Here is a 19476-nt window from a genome sequence, read left to right on the forward strand (position 1 = left end):
AAGTGAAAGAGGAGAGTGAAGAAGTTGGCTTAAAACTCAACATTCAAAATACAAAGATCATGGTATACGGTCCCATCACTTCATGGCAAATAGATGGGGAAACAATGGAAACACTGACACACTTTATTTTCTTGGGCTCCAAAATCACTACAGATGGTGACTGCAGCAATGAAATTAAAAGACACTTACTCCTTGGAAGAAGGAGCAACCTAAACAGCATATAAAAAAGCAGAAAAATTACTTTGCCAACAAAGGTCCATCCAGTCAAAGCTATGGTTTTTCTAGTAGTCATGTATGGATGTGAGAGTTGAACCATAAAGAAACTGAGTGCCAAAGAATTGATGTTTTAGAACTGTGGTGTTGGAGAAGACTCTTGAGAGTCCCTTGGACTGCAAAGAGATCCAACCAGTCAATCCTAGAGGAAATCAAAGAGTTGGACACCATTGAGCAACTAAAGGAAATCAGTCCTGAATATTTATTAGAAGCTGATGCTGAAGCTGAAACTCCAATACTTTGGCCACCTGATGCGAAGAACTGACTCATTGGAAAAGACCTTGATGCTGGGAAAGATTGAAGGCCAGAGGAGAAGGGGACGACAGAGGATGAGATGGTTGGATGGCCTCACCAACTCAATGGACATGAGTTTGAGCAAGCTCCAGGAGTTGGTGATGGACAGGGAAGCCTGGTGTGCTGCAGTCCATGGGTTTGCAAAGAGTCATACACAACTGACTGAACTTAACTGAATAAGTATTTACATACTTATTAAGGATTAATTGTACACTGACTATAAAGTTGTATATTTCCAAATATTTCTGTAGAGTGGGAATGAATGTAGGTCCTGGGATTATAAAAATGAAGTAAAGTGTCATGTAGAAGCAGCACAAGATTACAGGCATTTGGTGGCTCCATCTGAAGCCAAAGAAGCTGATATGGGGTACAGTCACCATTAGGCCAATATAATGTATCAGCAAAATGTTGCATAATGCTTTTGTCTTTAACTGTAATCCTTGATTATCTCTAGAACTGCCTTTGGCATTCATCAAGTTCAACTAGCTCACTTTGCAAATCAGGAGACTGAAATTCAGAACTGTTATAGGATTTTTCCCAAGGTTGCCCTGCAGTAAATGAGAGAGCTAGGCTGGCACCAAATTCCTCACTCTTTCTCCAAGGTAATTAATGCCATTCATTTGGAAAATGTGCTAGATAAAACAGTATCCAAAATGTGTGAAATTATTATTCTACAGTGTATAAAATAATTTTGAGTTTTGAAAATTACCCAATATCTTTTCTTTATAAACCAAAGAGGCTACAAAATATAAGTGTGCTTTTATAACACATTTTCTAAACTATAACATTTTTATAAGAGTTTAAAGTGTGACTCATAAAGTCTAATTTATGGCTCTTGAAATGCGTTTAATTGGCAATAAGCCTTTTCAAGATACAGACAGCACAGTCCCTTCCCACTAAAGTCTCATTAGGTTAGTTATCTGTGTCTTTAATGCAAACATTCATTCTTTTGCATTAAAAAAATCTATTGATGAGGGAGATGTAGTTTGGTACCAAATATATGAATAAGGAAGTGCATACCGATTTCTAAAATCTCATTCTGGCATGGCAGAATCTTAGGTTGGAGGACAAAATACAAACTAAATATTAGAAATGAAGAATGTACTTAATATTTATTGAGCTACTCTTTACCAAGTTTATCTCAAACATTTTGAATACTTTATTTAACTTTAATTTTATTGCAGAAAAATTGATTTCACACATCTAACTTGACTTTCACCAAATCCCTTTACAACAAGAATAAAGAAAGTCTGTGGGAAATTAAACACATAAAACCCCAAGAAAGAGATAACATGAGGAAAGACAACAGAATTGTGGAAACTGGAAAGCAATTGATTGATGACTGAATAATTTAACAGACTGAGGAAAAACAAATTCTAAGGCCAAGAGTGAAGAAAGCTGAGAACCAACTGGAATTGAACTACAGAATCCCCAACAGGCTCAGAAACTGGATTTCCAGATACTTCCAGATGTAAGTGAAAAGCACAGAACTGGAAAGTCTATTTAGGACACAGCCAGACCCTCAGATTCATTTTCCCACTCTCTTCAGCTGGGACACTTTGCCTCATTGCTCCTGATAAAGAGTGGAAATGTGTTCTCTGTGGAAGGTTAAACAAGTCTCTGAAGTGGGCAACACAGATAATTAAATGAAGAGTTTCTGGAAAACAAAAAGATGATAGCAGAAATAAAAAACTAAATAGTAGTGATGGATGATTAAGTAAGTTAAGAAAATCTGCTAGAACAGAAAAAAAAAAATACCCAAAGATAAGCAAAATATAAGACTCAGACTAGGATTCTAGTATCTGAATAATAGAAGGTTCAGAAAGGGAAATCAATCATCAAAGAAATAATTTAAGTAGTTTACCTAAATTGGAATTTCAGAATTTACAGAATTAGGAAATCTACTCCCTGAGAGCTTAGCAAAATGCATAAAACAATGGCCACATCAAGACATTCCATCACTAAATTTCACAATACTGAAAATGAAGATTCTGACAGCTTCTCCAGAGGGGAAAAACACAGTTCAAACCTAAAGGATCAGGAGCCATAATGGCTTCAATACTCAATAGCAAACCTGGAAGGAATACATTCTTCACAGAAGACTTAGATATGTGTGAACAGTTAGGGGTGTTAAATAGCATTTACACAGACATACGAATAAACGTGGATACTGATCTCATTAGGGTGATGGTACAACTATATTGGGTGGATTGAACAAGAGAAGGATGTCACTGAGGTTTGTGGAGGAACAGGAAGAAAAAAGAGCAACAGTTTCATTTTTCGTGGTGTGAAAGCAATAGATAATACCAAAAACTAAAATCAAGAAGTAGTAATATAGTCATATTTTTTATCAATTGTTTGTGTGTGTGCTCACTCAGTCATGTCCGACTCTTTGCGATCCCATGGACTGTAGCCCACCAGGCTCCTCTGTCCATGGAATTTTCCAGGCAAGAATACTGCATTGGGATGCCATGTCCTCCTCCAGGAGATCTACCCAACCCAGGGTTTGAATCCACATTTCTTGTGTCTCCTGCATTGACAGTGGGATTCTTTACCACTGCACCACCTGGGAAGCATTATTTAGCATTTATCTGAAGGTACTTTTGACAGTGTGGATCACAATAAACTGTGGAAAATTCTGAAACCAGAATTTTGGTTGGGAATACCAGACCACCTGACCTGCCTCTTGAGAATCCTGTATGCAGGTTAGGAAGCAACAGTTAAAACTGGACATGGAACAACAGACTGGTTCCAAATAGGAAAAGGAGTACATCAAGGCTGTATATTGTCACCCTGCTTATTTAACTTCTATGCAGAGTACATCATGAGAAACGCTGGACTGGAAGAAGCACAAGCTGGAATCAAGATTGCCAGAAGAAATATCAATAACCTCAGATATGCAGATGACACCATTCTTATGGCAGAAAGTGAAGAACTAAAGAGCCTCTTGATGAAAGTGAAAGAGGAGATTTTAAAAGTTGGCTTAAAGCCCAACATTCAGAAAATGAAGATCATGGCATCCGGTCCCATCACTTCATGGCAGATAGATGGGAAAACAGTGGAAACAGTGGCTGACTTTATTTTTCTGGGCTCCAAAATCACTGCAGATGGTGACTGCAGCCATGAAATTAAAAGACACTTACTCCTTGGAAGGAAAGTTATGACCAACCTAGACACATATTAAAAAGCAGAGACATTATTTTGCCAGCAAAGGTCCATCTAGTCAAGACTATGATTTTTCCAGTGGTCATGGATGGATGTGAGATTTGGACTAAAGAAAGCCGAGCACCAAAGAACTGATGCTTTTGAAGTGTGGTGTTGGAGAAGACTCTTGGAGAGTCCCTTGGACTGCAAGGAGATCAAACCATTCAATTCTAAAGGAAATCAGTCCTGGGTGTTCATTGGAAGAACTGATGCTAAAGCTGAAACTCCAATCCTTTGGCCACCTGATGCAAAGAACTGACTTATTGGAAAAGACCCTGATGCTAGGAAAGATTGAAGGCAGGAGGAGAGGGGATGACAGAGGATGAGATGGTTGGATGGCATCACTGATTCGATGGACACGTGTTTGAGTAAACTCCAGGAGTTGGTGATGAACAGGGATGCCTGGTCTGCTGCAGTCCATGGGGTTGCAAAGAGTCATACATTACTGAGCAACTGAACTGAACTGAACTGAACATTTAATTATTAGATATTTTTTAAATCTTCAGATCTTGACAGTCTTATCATTATGAAGGGTACTGACTTCACAATTTTTTTACCCCAACCATAAAAATAAAACTAGGCAAAATTCCATTCCCATATCCAAACTAAAGGCTGATAATTTGTGATTATAAATTATTAGGTGAGTGTGACTATCTCTATTATTACATATGCTCAAACATATAACCTATCACGGATGCATCTCTTTCAGCAACAAAAACAAATCCACAAATTACTTTAGCACTGTATGTCAAATGAGTACAGTAAGTAGATAGCTATTAGATGTTTTCAATTTAACAATGAAATATGTTATTATTGTCTTTTCAACTCATAAACTGAATTCAATTTTTATCTTGTCCAGTTTCAAGTGAGGATGAATTGTAGCTAAAATTTATAAGGGGAGTTAGACTGAAATAACTGATAGTGCATAAAAGTCTTCCCCTTTTAAATTCTAAATTAGTCTTTATTCAACTAATCACAGAAGTTTTCAAATTTTTATGTCTCAAAAAATCATATGAAGAGGTTGGAAAAGAAATTCCAGGAATTGATTTGGCTCATCAATCTATATTTTTAAAAAACAAAACACCCAATTGATTTTTATTTTTAAAAATCACACCACCCAATTGATTTTCAAGTAGGTAATTTTGAGACTGAACTGTGAGAAACACTGGAGATTAATGGAACTTCTTAAAATCAGAGAGATGCCCACAGATCCACTATGAACAATTGCTATTTATTTACAAGTTCCCAGTTATCTCTATTACAGAAATAAATAAATAGAAGAAATACTGTTAGGCCCAAAATTCTGAGCATGAGATTTTTTCTCACTTATATATGTATGTAGGTATCATATCTGTGTATTATATACTGCTGCTGCTACTGCTAAGTCGCGTCAGTCGTGTCCGACTCTGTGTGACCCCATAGATGGCAGCCCACCAGGCTCCCCCATCCCTGGGATTCTCCAGGCAAGAACACCAGAGTGGGTTGCCATTTCCTCCTCCAATGCATGAAAGTGAAAAGTGAAAGTGAAGTCACTCAGTTGTGTCCGACTCTTAGCGACCCCATGGACTGCAGCCAACCCGGCTCCTCCATCCATGGGATTTTCCAGGCAAGAGTACTAGAGTGGGGTGCCATTGCCTTCTCCATATACTACATATATATATAATACCCCATGTGTAAATATATATATTCTATATTTTGTGTCTATCATCTATTTTATGTACATATATTATTATATAATTTTATATATTATATATTTTTTTCTTTTTATACCTGAGGAAGATAACAGGTTTAATTACCTGAAAATTCAGTAGGACAGAGACTTAGTGAAACTAAACTGCTTTGAAGAAAATTTTTAATGTAACCTTTCTTGCATAAACAATGAGTACATGAACTATGTTTCATATTCAATCCATATACAGACATGAGACCATATGTGAAACTGAAGAAATACCTTCTTTAAACATTGCAACATTTTTTTATAAAAATTGTAATGTTTACTTGGCAGGGGGTGGGGGGAAGTTCTCAGAGTGACAGGTGTGCCCCACACAGATCCTCCCATCTCTTCATTCTGGGAGGGGTGGTAGGAGGGCCCAGGCTGATTATCCAGGCTTCTCTTCCACTCATTGAGATGTGATCTGCCCAAATGCACACAGCCTGGGTGAACACGCTCATAGGTATAGAAGCTAGTAATGGCAGATGAAATTCATGCCCACTTATTCTTTCAAATAATGACTATGAAAAATTAAGGGTTAGCAGTTACATTTTAAACAAACAACGAAAGAGAAAAGGATCAAAAATGAATAGAGAACAACTGATTTAGGAGGAAATAAGATCACTCCAGCAATAGAAGATAACTTTAAAATAATTCTCCATAGTATTTTAAGCAAGTACTCATTCATAAACTAGAACAAACAAATATGCAAAAAGAGAATAAAAGAACAAGGAAGAGCCCATCAAAATTAAGAACCAAAATTAAGAGGAAAAAAAAAAAAAATGAGGTAAGCTGGAAAAACAATGAAGTCTCCCAAAATGTAAAGCAATAAAACCAGAAGCTGAAAAATATTTTTAAAGAGTCAAAAATACAGTATAAATCCAAGCGGTCTAACATCCATATAAAGAGTGTCTTCAATGACAGAACAAAGATAAGGAAGGAGGAGAAATAATCCCAGGGCAGAAAAAAAAAAATCCCTAGAGCCCAAGACATGACTCAACACATGAAAGGGTTCAGAAAATGTGGCTCAGCAAAAATGCAAAATAATCCATTAACACATCTTCATTAAGTGTCAGAACATCTCAACGGATGTTCCTTCTCATTCTTTTCTTTTGATCTTTTTCTCCTTGATTCCTAAATTGTGTGAATCCGAGGATTCTTTTCTTTGTAACTTCTTTATTTTCATCATGTCATCTATTGGCTCAACGATGTCTGACTCTTTGTGACTCCATCGGCCACCAGGCTCCTAGTCCATGGGATTCTCCAGGCAAGAGTACTGGAGTGGGTTGCCAGTTCCTTCTCTTTATTTTACTTATTTGTTACATGGTCTCAACTAGACTGATCACTTTGAATGTCACCTGTATATTGATAACCCCAAGTTTATATCTCCATTTCCAACCTATCCCTGAAACTCCAGAACTAATAAACAACCTACTCTTTCAAATAATAACTATGAAAAATTAAGGGTTAGCAGTTACTTTTTAAACAAACAACGAAAGAGAGAAGGATCAAACTCCACACAACACATGGATTTCTTTTCTGCAATCTAGCCTACATTTCAAAGGCAATATGTCTAACATAAAATTTTCATCTCAGTCCCTACTCCAAATTGTTCTTCTCCTAAATCTTCCTCATCTTATTTATCCAGTTGCTCAGACCATAAAAACACAAGTCATACAGAACTCTTTGCCTCCTGCTGTGCATCCAATCCATTAGCAAAGCCAACATCTAACATGAATTTATAAGAAAAGTGTGTCCAAGAAGAATATTCATTTCCTAACACTATGATGAAGTTGTTTTCTCCGTCTCTCCTACCCCTTACAACCCTGTTTATACTAGTTATATCTCTCATTCAAAGCAATACAACTTTTAAGAACATGAGAATGCATCTTTGTCTATGGTACAAACACTGTGTGTCCTACAGTAAATAATACATACAGAGAATTTTAAATGTTGAATATTGGTTTTAAATTTTAAATCACCAAACTACAAAAGATTCATTTATATTTGCTAAATTAAATCTAACTTCTATAACCCTTGAAAATGTAAAAATAATGAAAAACAGAAGTTAATGGGTGGAAGTAGATGTGGAGGAAAACATAGGGACAATAAATCTCTGATCTCACACATTAGAAAGTCAAGGGGCACTGTCAAAAATTTATGGGTCAAGAAATAGAATTTTTATGATGTTAAATAACAAAAGAATTTTTTTAATGAGCCTGGTAGGGGTTGGAAGAGGGATGAAAAAATAAGTGAGCTAAATTTGTCTCATGTAATAGCATGGAGTCAAAAGCTATTTTTTTTCTATTTTTCTGAAATATTTTAATTTTTTTCACTTTTTATTTTGTATTGGAGTCTAGTCGATTAACAATGTTGTGATAATTTCAGGTGAACAGCAAAGGGACTAAGGCATACATATACACGTATCCATTCTCCCCCAAATTCCCCTCCCATCCAGCCTGTCACATAACATTAAGCAGAGTTCCGTGTTCTATACAAAGGTCCTTGTTGGTTATCCATTTTTAAATATGGCAGTGTGTACATGTCCATCTCAAATTCCCTATCACTTCCCCATATCCTTCCCCCTGGCAACCATAAGTTTGTTTTCTAAGTCAGTGAGTCTCTTCTGTTTTGTAAGTAAGTTCATTAGTATTATTTCTTTCAAAAGCTATTTTCAAATTGACATATTAATAAATAAAATATATGCATATTATTTAAGACTTGGATTTAAGTTTCAGAAAAACTAGCAATAAAATAGTTTAAAATAATTATTTCTGGTGAGTGGGAATGAAAGGAAACCTTATTTTCCATTTAGTATCCTCTTCAGTGTTGAATTTGTATTATGATACATACTGTTAGTATAATAATTAGACAAATAAATAAAAATAAATCTGTTAATAAATAACAAAGCATCCAATCTAGTCTTATGTCTAGATCTTCACACATATTTATTTGAATCATATTTTATAAAGAGACATCAATTTTTGTTTCACTGCTGGTCAGTAGTGTAAAAGATACAAAAGCTGATTTAGGCTATTTTTAGTCTAGTTTTTATTTTTAACACACTATATAAGTACAATTGGTTAACTAGTGTCTGGTCAAAATATGTTGATGCCAGAGTATGTATTTAGTAAAAAAAATTCTATAAAAAGGATTCCTCATGTCTAGAACCAGAAGAGCTCTTACAGTAATTCACTGTAATTTACCTCCTCAAAGTACCACAGGCCTATATAACCCTCCAGAGGGAGAGGCTGCAGTTCTAAACAGTGACCACTTCCATTGTCCTAATGCTACCCTTGTCCTACTTCTATGCTTATAAACATGGCACTATTTTTACCTTGAATAATGCATGGCTTGGTGGCCTGCAATATTAAAATAGAAGTCCGTCGTGTGCTTCATCTCATTGGTGTGCCCAGTGGCCTCGATCCAGTGTCCTATTGGGAGACAATAAACACCATCCACCAAGTTGTTTTCATTGTAAGTACAGCAACGGTCGTGGTGAGGCCCGTTGCCTAGAACAAGAAATGACAAACAAAGCAATTACATCAATGCTTTGCTTCAACAGTCATAGAGTTGCTGATGCAAAATTAATAGCAAGACAAAAATAAATACAAAGCTGCATAATCTACACATCTCAGTATAAACAAAAATAGACTAAGTTGGTGATGGACAGGGAAGTTAGGCATGCTGCAGTCCATGGGGTCGCAAAGAGTTGGACACCACTGAGCAACTGAACTGAAGAGAGAACACAGTAAAAATATGTAAAGAATTACTTGTTAACTTCAGAGTACTATGCTCTCAATGGATACATGGATATTTACAAAAGCATATTAACTCAGAATTTCATGGGACCACGCAGGGCCTTAAGAGCCCACTATGAGTCACTCTGCATCCTGATAAGCTGCTGAAAGGGGCTTCCCAGATGGCTCAGATGGTAAAGAATCTGCCTGCAATGCAGGAGACCTGGGTTCAATCCCTGGACCATGAAAATCCCCTGGAGAAGGAAATGGAAAACCACTCCAGTATTCTTGCCTGGAGAATTCCATGGACAGAGGAGCCTGGTGGGCTACAGTCCATGGGGTCACAAAGAGTCGGACACGACTGAGTGACTAACACTTTTACTTTTCATTTTTCAAGCTGATGATAAGGGCTCTTAAGGCCATTTATGTCCCTATGATGCATATTTTTTATCTCCCTGGAATTTATGACTCCGTCCACATTTATGACTAAAATCAGTAATAAAATGTTTCAGTATCAGCTCAAACAACAGATTAATTTTTTTTTTTAAAAATACATTTATAAATAATAAAATAAAGGACCATATCCAATCCAGTTTGCATGTAAATCAGTAGTTAGTATTATGTTCAGATGGGAAAACTAAGCATCACAGAGGTTAACCAGCTTGCCCAGGATCATAGAACAAAGTACAGAGTGATCAGTAACCTGGTACCCCTAGTCCCCCACCTTTTAGGCACTTGATAGCTTCAGGCTGTTTTCTACTGCTTACTCTACAAAAGCACCAAGACAGACCCTCTGCCCTCCAGGGAGTGCAGCAAAAGAGGCAGAGACAGGACAACATGCCTCTGATAACATTATTTGCCTACATCACAATTCTGCCCGGTATCCACTACACTAGTAAACAGACCCTCAATTTCTATGAAAATTGTTATTTCTACATTACTTTTATAATCTCTTCTTATGTGACCACCACATTTCAAATCAATCCTTTCCTTAAACTACCTAATTTTCATATATTGTCATTAATAAGAAAAACATATAAAGTATTAGTCACTCACTCATGTCCACTTTTGTGCAACCCCATGGACTATAGCCCACCAGCCTCCTCTGTCCACGGAATTCTCCAGGCAAGAATACTGGAGTGGTTTGCCATTCCCTTCTCCAGGGGATCTCCGACCCACAGATTGAACCCAGGTCTCCTGTATTGCAGGTGTATTCTTTACCATCTGAGCCACCAGAGAAGTCCAAGAAAAACATACAATCAAAATAAAATAGGAATAAGTCACAATTACTATGAATATGAAAATTCGATTCATTCATTCCTTGCTCTGTCTTCCAAAATATTTTATCTAAGGTTATTTAGCATATAATCTATTTTTTAAAATGCTTAAGTCATTGGGCAGTTCTTTCGAACATAATTCCCCTTACCAGACAGAGGGTACAGGATGGCCCCTTTAATAAATAAATCATCATTGATCTTCCTAGCTTAGATTCTTCTTTTTCTCTTGATGGCTACAAGGTACTACACCAATTGCCTTATTAACCTTGATATTTAATAGAGAAAACCAAACTATGCTAGCAATCTTAATTCTAGAGACATATCCAACAGAAATATAACAAAAGTAAAGAAAGATACATGGATACATACATGTGTGTAACAATACTATTTTAATAGCAAATACTACAAACTTCTCACTTCAGCTATTCATTCTCCCAAAAATACTTATTGAATGTTGACTATATGACAGGCATTGTGCTAAATCTTGTTAAGGATTTAGGTATTTCCCATAAAAGCAATTTTAAAAAAATGAATTATTTTAATCAGGCAGTTGACATGACCAAATTTTTATTGTGAAAATATCTCTCTGGTTACAGAGTAAAAAATTAACTCAAACACAATGAGATTAGAAGCAGAAAGTCCACTTAGGAAACTTCTGTGTTAGCCCACGTAAGAGGTGATAAAAGCCTGAAGATAGAAATAGAAAGGAATGGGACAATTCAGGAGGGAAAAGCCACAGGATTTAATGATTAATTGGATATGGGACGTGAAGATAAAAAGAGAATCAGAAATGATTCCTAGGCTTCTGGCAAATACAACTCAATATATAGTGATACCATTCACTGAGATGTAAAAACTGGCAGAGTTGGAAGAAAAGACGGTCAGTCTGGTTTTCACATTTGGGACTTGGAGTGCTATTTAGATACAAAAGGAGCTGTCAAGTAGAGAGCTGGAGTTATTGATTTGACACTCAGACCCGAGATCTGAAGTAGAAAAATAAGTTCATAAGTCATCTAAGTATAAATGGTAACTGAGACAACGATATAGATGACTTACAAAGAAAAACAATGGTGATTGAGGAGAAAAGACTTCTAGAACCAATTTTGAAAGCATCTCAACATTTTACAGCTGGATAGAGAAGGATAAGATTAGAAAGGAGGAATAGAAAGAGAAGCTGTAGAGGAAAACTAGGAGTGAGTAAGTGAGGTGGGGGAGTATAATTGACACCATAGACTAAAGACAGGATGGATGCCTGTCTAACTAGCAACAGTAGTTATATCTGGAGAATGTAACTGGGAAGGAAGGACTATTTTACTCTAAACTATTTTTAATCCATTGGATTTGCTATAAAAAGAAGGCATTACTTTTTAGCAATGAAAGAATAATATCTATGGCTCCTGCTGATCAGTACAAGACAACAATTTACATGTTATAACTTAAATAAATATAATTATTGAGGAACTCAAATATACATAAATTACACTGTTCAAGAAAAATTATGTATGTAACATGAACTTCCTAAGAGTTCTTCATTCCTAGAATTGGGGTTTTTAATTACTCATTTTTACAAATACATCTTTTAAGAGAAGTAACAAGACACATCTATCTCTCTCAGTCAGAGAAGTATCATATCAGTGAAGGTGTAGTGGAGAGTGGGAGCTCCCACCCCATTCAGTAGTAACAAGGAGTCTGATCCCTTCAGCTGTCAATGCAAACTGGATGGGGAACCTGGGTGATGAGGTGGTACCTCCACCCTCCTACTAAAGCAATGTCAGAGAACTAGAAGGTGGATCAGATGCAGAGTCTCATTATAATATACTCAGAATGCCCCAGCTTCAATAGAAAGTCACTCACTATATGAAGACTCACAAAGATCTCAAACTGAATGGCACAAAATGCTCAAAAGATGTTAAACTCAAGATGACAGACACGTTAGAACTATCTGACAAAGACTTTAAGCTTCAACAATCCATTGAACACACTTGAAATGAAAAATCACAAAGTCTTATCAAGGAAATAGAAGATGTAAATAGGAACTAAATGGCAATTCTAGAACTGAAAAATATAGCAGTTGAAATAGTAACCTCAGAGGATGGGCTCAAGGGCAGAATGGAGGTCAGAAAGAAAAGAAATAGCAAGCTATAAGATAGAACAGAAATTATTCAACAGAGAGAACACAGATGGAAAAAAAAAAAAATAGAGCCTTAGGGACTTGTAGGACTATAACAAACGATGTAACATTCCTGTAAATGGCATCTGAAGAAGAAATGAAAATATTTGAAGCGGGAAAATATTTGAGAAAAATGATATCTAAATATGTCTAAATATTTTCCAAATTTGCCAATAAACATACAGGTTCAAGAACTTGCACAAACTCCAAAGAGAATAAACAAAAAGAAATCCATGCCACAACATATCATAATTAAATTTTTGAAAACTAAACACAAAGAAAAAGTCTTGAAAGTAGCCAGAGAAAAATAACAATTTGGGAAAATAATCATTCTTATGTCAGTAGTGGGTGACTTTAACTCAGATGACCATTATATCTACTACTGCGGGCAGGAATCCCTTAGAAGAAATGGAGTAGCCATTATGGTCAACAAAAGAGTAGGAAATGCAGTACTTGGATGCAATCTCAAAAACGACAGAATGATCTCTGTTCATTTCCAAGGCAAACCATTCAATGTCACAGTAATCCAAGTCTATGCTCAACCAATAACGCTGAAGAAGCTGAAGTTGAACAGTTCTATGAAGACCTACGAGACCTTTTAAAACTAACACCCAAAAAAGATGTCCTTTTCATTATAGGGGACTGGAATGCAAAAGTAGGAAGTCAAGAAACACCTGGAGTAACAGGTAAATTTGGCCTTGGAATACAGAATGAAGCAGGGCAAAAACTAATAGAGTTTTGCCAAGAGAACACACTGGTTAGAGCAAACACCCTCTTCCAACAACACAAGAGAAGACTCTACACGTGGACATCACCAGATGGGCAACACCAAAATCAGATTGATTACATTCTTTGCAGCCAAAGATGGAGAAGCTTTATACAGTCAGCAAAAACAAGACGGGGAGCTGACTGTGGCTCAGATCATGAACTACTTATAGCCAAATTCAGACTTAAACTGAAGAAAGTAGGGAAAACCACTAGACCATTCAGGTATGACATAAATCAAATCCCTTATGATTATACAGTGGAAGTGAGAAATAGATTTAAAGGCCTAGATCTGATGGATAGAGTGCCTGATGAACTATGGAATGAGGTTCTTGACATTGTACAGGAGACAGGGATCAAGACCATTCTCATGGAAAAGAAATGCAAAAAAGCAAAATGGCTGTCTGGGGAGGCCTTACAAATAGCTGTGAAAAGAAAAGAAGTGAAAAGCAAAGGAGAAAAGGAAAGACATAAGCATCTGAATTCAGAGTTTCAAAGAATAGCAACAAGAGATAAGAAAGCCTTCCTCAGTGATCAATGCAAAGAAATAGAGGAAAACAACAGAATAGGAAAGACTAGAGAACTCTTCAAGAAAATTAGAGATACCAATGGAATATTTCATGCAAAGATGGGCTCGATAAAGGACAGAAATGGTATGGACCTAACAGAAGCAGAAGATATTAAGATGAGGTGGCAAGAATACACAGAAGAACTCTACAAAAAAGATCTTCACGACCCAGATAATCACGATGGTGTGATCACTCACCTAGGGCCAGACATCCTGGAATGTGAAGTCAAGTGGGTCTTAGGAAGCATCACTACAAACAAAGCTAGTGGAGGTGATGGAATTCCAGTTGAGCTATTTCAAATCCTGAAAGATGATGCTGTGAAAGTGCTGCACTCAATATGCCAGCAAATTTGGAAAACTCAGCAGTGGCCACAGTACTGGAAAAGGTCAGTTTTCATCCCAATCCCAAAGAAAGGCAATGCCAAAGAATGCTCAGACTACCTCACAATTGCTCATCTCACACACTAGGAAAGTAATGCTCAAAATTCTCCAAGCCAGGCTTCAGCAATACGTGAACCGCGAAATTCGAGATATTCAAGCTGGTTTTAGAAAAGGCAGAGGAACTAGAGATCAAATTGCCAACACCCACTGGGTCATGGAAAAAGCAAGAGAGTTCCAGAAAAGCATCTATTTCTGCTTTATTGACTATGACAAAGCCTTTGACTGTGTGGACCACAATAAACTGTGGAAAATTCTGAAAGAGATGGGCATACCAGACCACCTGATCTGCCTCTTGAGAAGCCTATATGCAGGTCAGGAAGCAACAGTTAGAACTGGACATGGAACAGTCTGGTTCCAAATAGGAAAAGGAGTACGTCAAGGCTGTATATTGTCACCCTACTTATTTAACTTCTATGCAGAGTACATCATGAGAAACGCTGAGCTGGAAGAAGCACAAGCTGGAATCAAGATTGCTGGGAGAAATATCAATAACCTCAGATATGCAGATGACACCACCCTTATGGCAGAAAGTGAAGAGGAACTAAAAAGCCTCTTGATGAAAGTGAAAGAAGAGAGTGAAAAGGTTGGCTTAAAGCTCAACATTCAGAAAACGAAGATCATGGCATCTGGTCCCCCATCACTTCATGGGAAATACATGGGAAACAGTGGAAACAGTGTCAGACTTTGAATTTTGGGGCTCCAAAATCACTACAGATGGTGATTGCAGCCATGAAATTAAAAGACACTTACTCCTTGGAAGGAAAGTTATGACCAACCTAGACAGTATATTCAAAAGCAGAGACATTACTTTGCCAACTCTGTCTAGTCAAGGCTATGGTTTTTCCAGTAGTCATGTTTGGATGTGAGAGTTGACTGTGAAGAAAGCTGAGTGCCGAAGAATTGTTGCTTTTGAACTGTGGTGCTGGAGAAGACTCTTGAGAGTCCCTTGGACTGCAAGGAGATCCAACCAGTCCATTCTGAAGGAGATCAGCCCTGGGATTTCTTTGGAAGGACTGATGCTAAAGCTCAAACTCCAGTACTTTGGCCACTTCATGCAAAGAGTTGACTCATTGGAAAAGACTATGATGCTGGGAGGGATTGGGGGCAGGAGGAGAAGGAGATGACAGAGGATGAGATGGCTGGATGGCATCACCGACTCGATGGACGTGAGTTTGAGTGAACTCCGGGAGTTGGTGATGGACAGGGAGGCCTGGCATGCTGCAATTCATGGGGTCGCAAAGAGCCGGACACGACTGAGTGACTGAACTGAACTGATGTCAGTAGTTTTCTCAAAAAAAAAAAGGTGGCGGGGGGGGAGGGGGGGGCCTAAACAGAAGATCTCTATAAATAGAAAGGAAGTTGTTTAACATCAGAAAGGAAGAACATGATAAGCAAATGGGTAAATACAGTAGATTTTCTTTCTTCTCTTGAGTTTCTAACAAATATTACAGTGCTCTCTGATGTCCTACATGTATGCTGGAGATATTTAAGGCAGTTATATGGAGAAGGGCAAAGAAATAAGATTCCTCCAATTCACTTAATATGGCAAAATAATGAAACCAGTCATCTATGACAAGTTATGTTTGTATAATGTAGGTGAATCAAAATGGAATTCAAAAAAATGTTTAAGTATGAACCATATTTCCATAAGAAGGCAGAGAAAGGAAGCAGAAAAAAAAAAAAAAAAAACAGAAAATTACCATAAACAAATGAAAAAAAAATAGCAAACTTAAGTCCTAATATACCAATAATCTCATTAAACATAAACTGTCTAAATACACATTAAAATACAGAGATTTTCAGAGTAGATTTTTTTTTTTTTTTAGTGAACCAGCTATTTGCTGTCTAGGAAAAACTCACTTCAGATTAAACAGGCAAGTGAAAAGTAAAAGTATAGAAAAAGATACACCATGCAAGCATTAATTAAAAGAAAGTAGAAGTGGTTACATTATTATCATATAAACTAGAACCTGAAAACAAAGAAAAGCACTAGAGATAAGGAGGGAAATTATATGGTGGTCAAAGTATCAATCCAACCTGGATTGATGGAAAGGATTATGCAAAGTGAAATAAGACAGAGAAAGATAAATACTATATGATCTCACTTACATGTGGAATCTACAAAACCAAAACCAAAATACACAAAAAGCAATGAAAATGTGTTTCAATAAGTGAATAACAAATTCTGGTATGTCCATACCATGATTCAGCCAAAAAAAAAAAGGAATGACCTGTTGATAATGCAATAACCTGGGTAAATCTCAAAAAATTATGCTGAGTGAAAAAAAATGCCAATCCCACATATTATATAATACCACTTTTATAACATTCTTGAAAAAAAATGTATAGAGATGGAGAACAGTTTAGTGGTTGCCAGGGGTCGGAGGGTTAGAGAAGGTAGAAATCAGGTGAGGCTGTAAAGAGGACACGGAAGATCCTGGTGGTGAATATGTTACCAATGAGAGAAGGCAAAAGTTACTCTGAATCTTTTTGTATTATTTCTTATAACTGCATGTGAATAAAATAAAATTACTTCAAAAAAAAGTTTCATTCAAAAATAAATAAATCTTGGTTTGCCTGTTTTTTCCAAATAGACTAGAGAATTTTTAGGTTTCCAATCCACTTTTTGTTCCATAGGACTGGCCTAAGAGTACAGTGTGTAGCTGTTCAGTCACCCAGTTGTGTCAGACTCTTTGAGAACCATGTACTGCAGCACACCGGGCCTCCTTGTCTTTCAACATCTGGAGTTGGCCCAAGTTCATGTCCATTGCACTGGTGATGCCGTCCAATCATCTCATCCTAATAAACGCATTGTTCACTAGCACTGTGATCATTTATGCCTAGAGGTTTAGTTAACTTTTCCAGGTCTCTTCTACCTCGTGAAGGTGTCAGTTGGCTACGCTGTCAGGTTAAAAGGTAACTTTGTGGCTTCTTTGAAGGTTGGGGTAGGATGGGGAGGGAGCCTGCAGGAGTGAATTCTCTGTTCCATTGGAGCCGCCCACTGTCAGTCACTTATTAGCATTAATTTTAAATAAACATACAAACAACTCACTAAGGCAAGATAAACTAACTTGTGTTATTGGCAGAAAAGTAGAAAAGGATTCATTTAATTAACAATAAATGCCTATTTCCTTAGCGCGGACTTGGCCATAATGTTATTTGTTCATTGAGGCAAATCACGAAAATTAAAATAAAGTGACGAATGTGAAGGAGTAAGAAGACAGCTTTCTGGCATTCCAGTTAAAGCCAGGGAAGTAAAAAACCTCAAAAAATCTAAAACTCTGGACTAACACATTATTTTAAATAGTTCTGTAAGTTTGAAAGTTCAAGTTAAAATGACTTTATTTTTTAGTCAGAACGTTTGAAATATGGGACAAGCAAAATTTATTCGATAGCAGTCTACTTAAAATTCTAATTATTTTGCATATGTTGTTTTATTTGAATCTATCCTCTTCAGAGTTTAATTACCTTGCAGTTTTTATTTCTAGCACATGAACATCAATTTGAACCTAACACATTAATCTCTAATTTTAGCTAGTAATTCACCCAAATCAGATCGCTCTCATGCCCATCTGTTACTTACTACTCCAGAACTTATTGGTGCATAAAGTTGTACAAACATGGTGTAATCATTACCAGCTCTGGCGTTTTGATATTCTATTCCAATGGCGAAAGCAAAACAAAATAAAAGGCAAAAAAACATTTTTGTTCAACCAACTGCCTCTTTGAGAGAGTGGATCTTGTTCCAATTGAGCACGTTGATAAATTGCAGCAGGCAATGGTTGAAAATAGTTGAGTTTAGGAGTAGTGGTGGGAAACAGCTAAATTGCATCACAGAAGACAAGACATGGGGGCAATCAAAGAAGGAAAGGACAGGAAAAGAAAATGTGAAGATTGAGAAAGAGAAGGAAAGGGGAGATGGAGAAAGAGAAGAGAGCTGGGAAGATGCAGCCAGCAGACTACGTAAAGTGAAGTTGATAATCAAAACACACTGGCCGTGAGACCACCAGAGAGCAGGTAAAGGCAAGTTTTAATACCTAATTTGAAGTTGTTTGTCCTTCTATAATATTCCTCTCTAGTCACCAACCCCCCCGCCACCCCGACCTTCAATATAACCTACTACATTCACACACAAATTTCTTGCATGGAGAGAGAAAGAGGATAGTTCATTAATGAAAATTCATTTTAAAACTTAATTTCTTGCCAATGTTGACTTGATGTATAACAGGGCAATATAAAGCAGGGCAACAAGAAGCTATATCTGCTAAGCAGAGCAGAAGCAGGGAAGCAGAAGTAAGGAAGACCCAGCGGATTTAAATCTTCCCTTCTCCACAGTTATCTTAGAGAGCATTCCATCCTCCCCAAGCTATAGGAACAGGGATACATACATGTATCATAAGGAGGAAGACCACAGTTAATATCTAACCTAAGGAGTTATACAGTCTCTTTCAGAATCTGTGTACACACCACAAAATAAAATTTTAAGAGAGAAAACAAGAAAAGTTAATAGGAAAATAAATAATACAAAATTATGAAAGAATATTATTATTTACAGGATTTTTATCTCATTTGATTATGCAAAAATCTTAAATGCAAAGTGTCAAGTAGACAACACTTCATGCTAATGGCAAAAAAAATGATATCTGGCTAATGAAAGTTAGGAAATCAAAGACTATCTACAGGCAGGAAGAAAGTTCTATACCAATTCAGGTAGGTATGTAGATGAAAGTTCACTTCCTGTATAACAATATTGCATTAAAATAATAGGAGGTTTATATACTCGAGTCCTTTGCCACGAGTTAAAGCTAAAATAACTCCAAGGAAAAATCCAATACCAAACAATTCCACAAATTCAGGAAAGAGCTCCAAAAGTTTTGATTTAAAATTATAGTAATGACTACAAAGACACTTCACAATGATGAAAATAGGAACTATATTTTGAGATAATAAGGCTTTTCTACATTAGACATGAGAATATTATTGTTAAGGAGGCTAGAATTTGGAGGACCAGAAAGGAAAACACTAAATGTGAC

General features: G+C 36.8%; 1 protein-coding gene across 1 annotated transcript in view; it reads right to left on the reverse strand.

Annotated features, from left to right (window-relative positions):
• The window catches only part of EPM2A (EPM2A, laforin glucan phosphatase), a 109509-nt gene that overhangs the window by 50158 nt on the left and 39875 nt on the right, over positions 1-19476 (reverse strand). Inside the window, exon 2 of the mRNA XM_027551767.1 lies at positions 8820-8994. Within this exon, the coding sequence (XP_027407568.1) occupies positions 8820-8994 (175 nt within the window). The remainder of the gene's footprint in view (positions 1-8819; positions 8995-19476) is intronic.

Source organism: Bos indicus x Bos taurus, chromosome 9 (assembly GCF_003369695.1).
Source record: "Bos indicus x Bos taurus breed Angus x Brahman F1 hybrid chromosome 9, Bos_hybrid_MaternalHap_v2.0, whole genome shotgun sequence".
Lineage (NCBI taxonomy): Eukaryota > Metazoa > Chordata > Mammalia > Artiodactyla > Bovidae > Bos > Bos indicus x Bos taurus.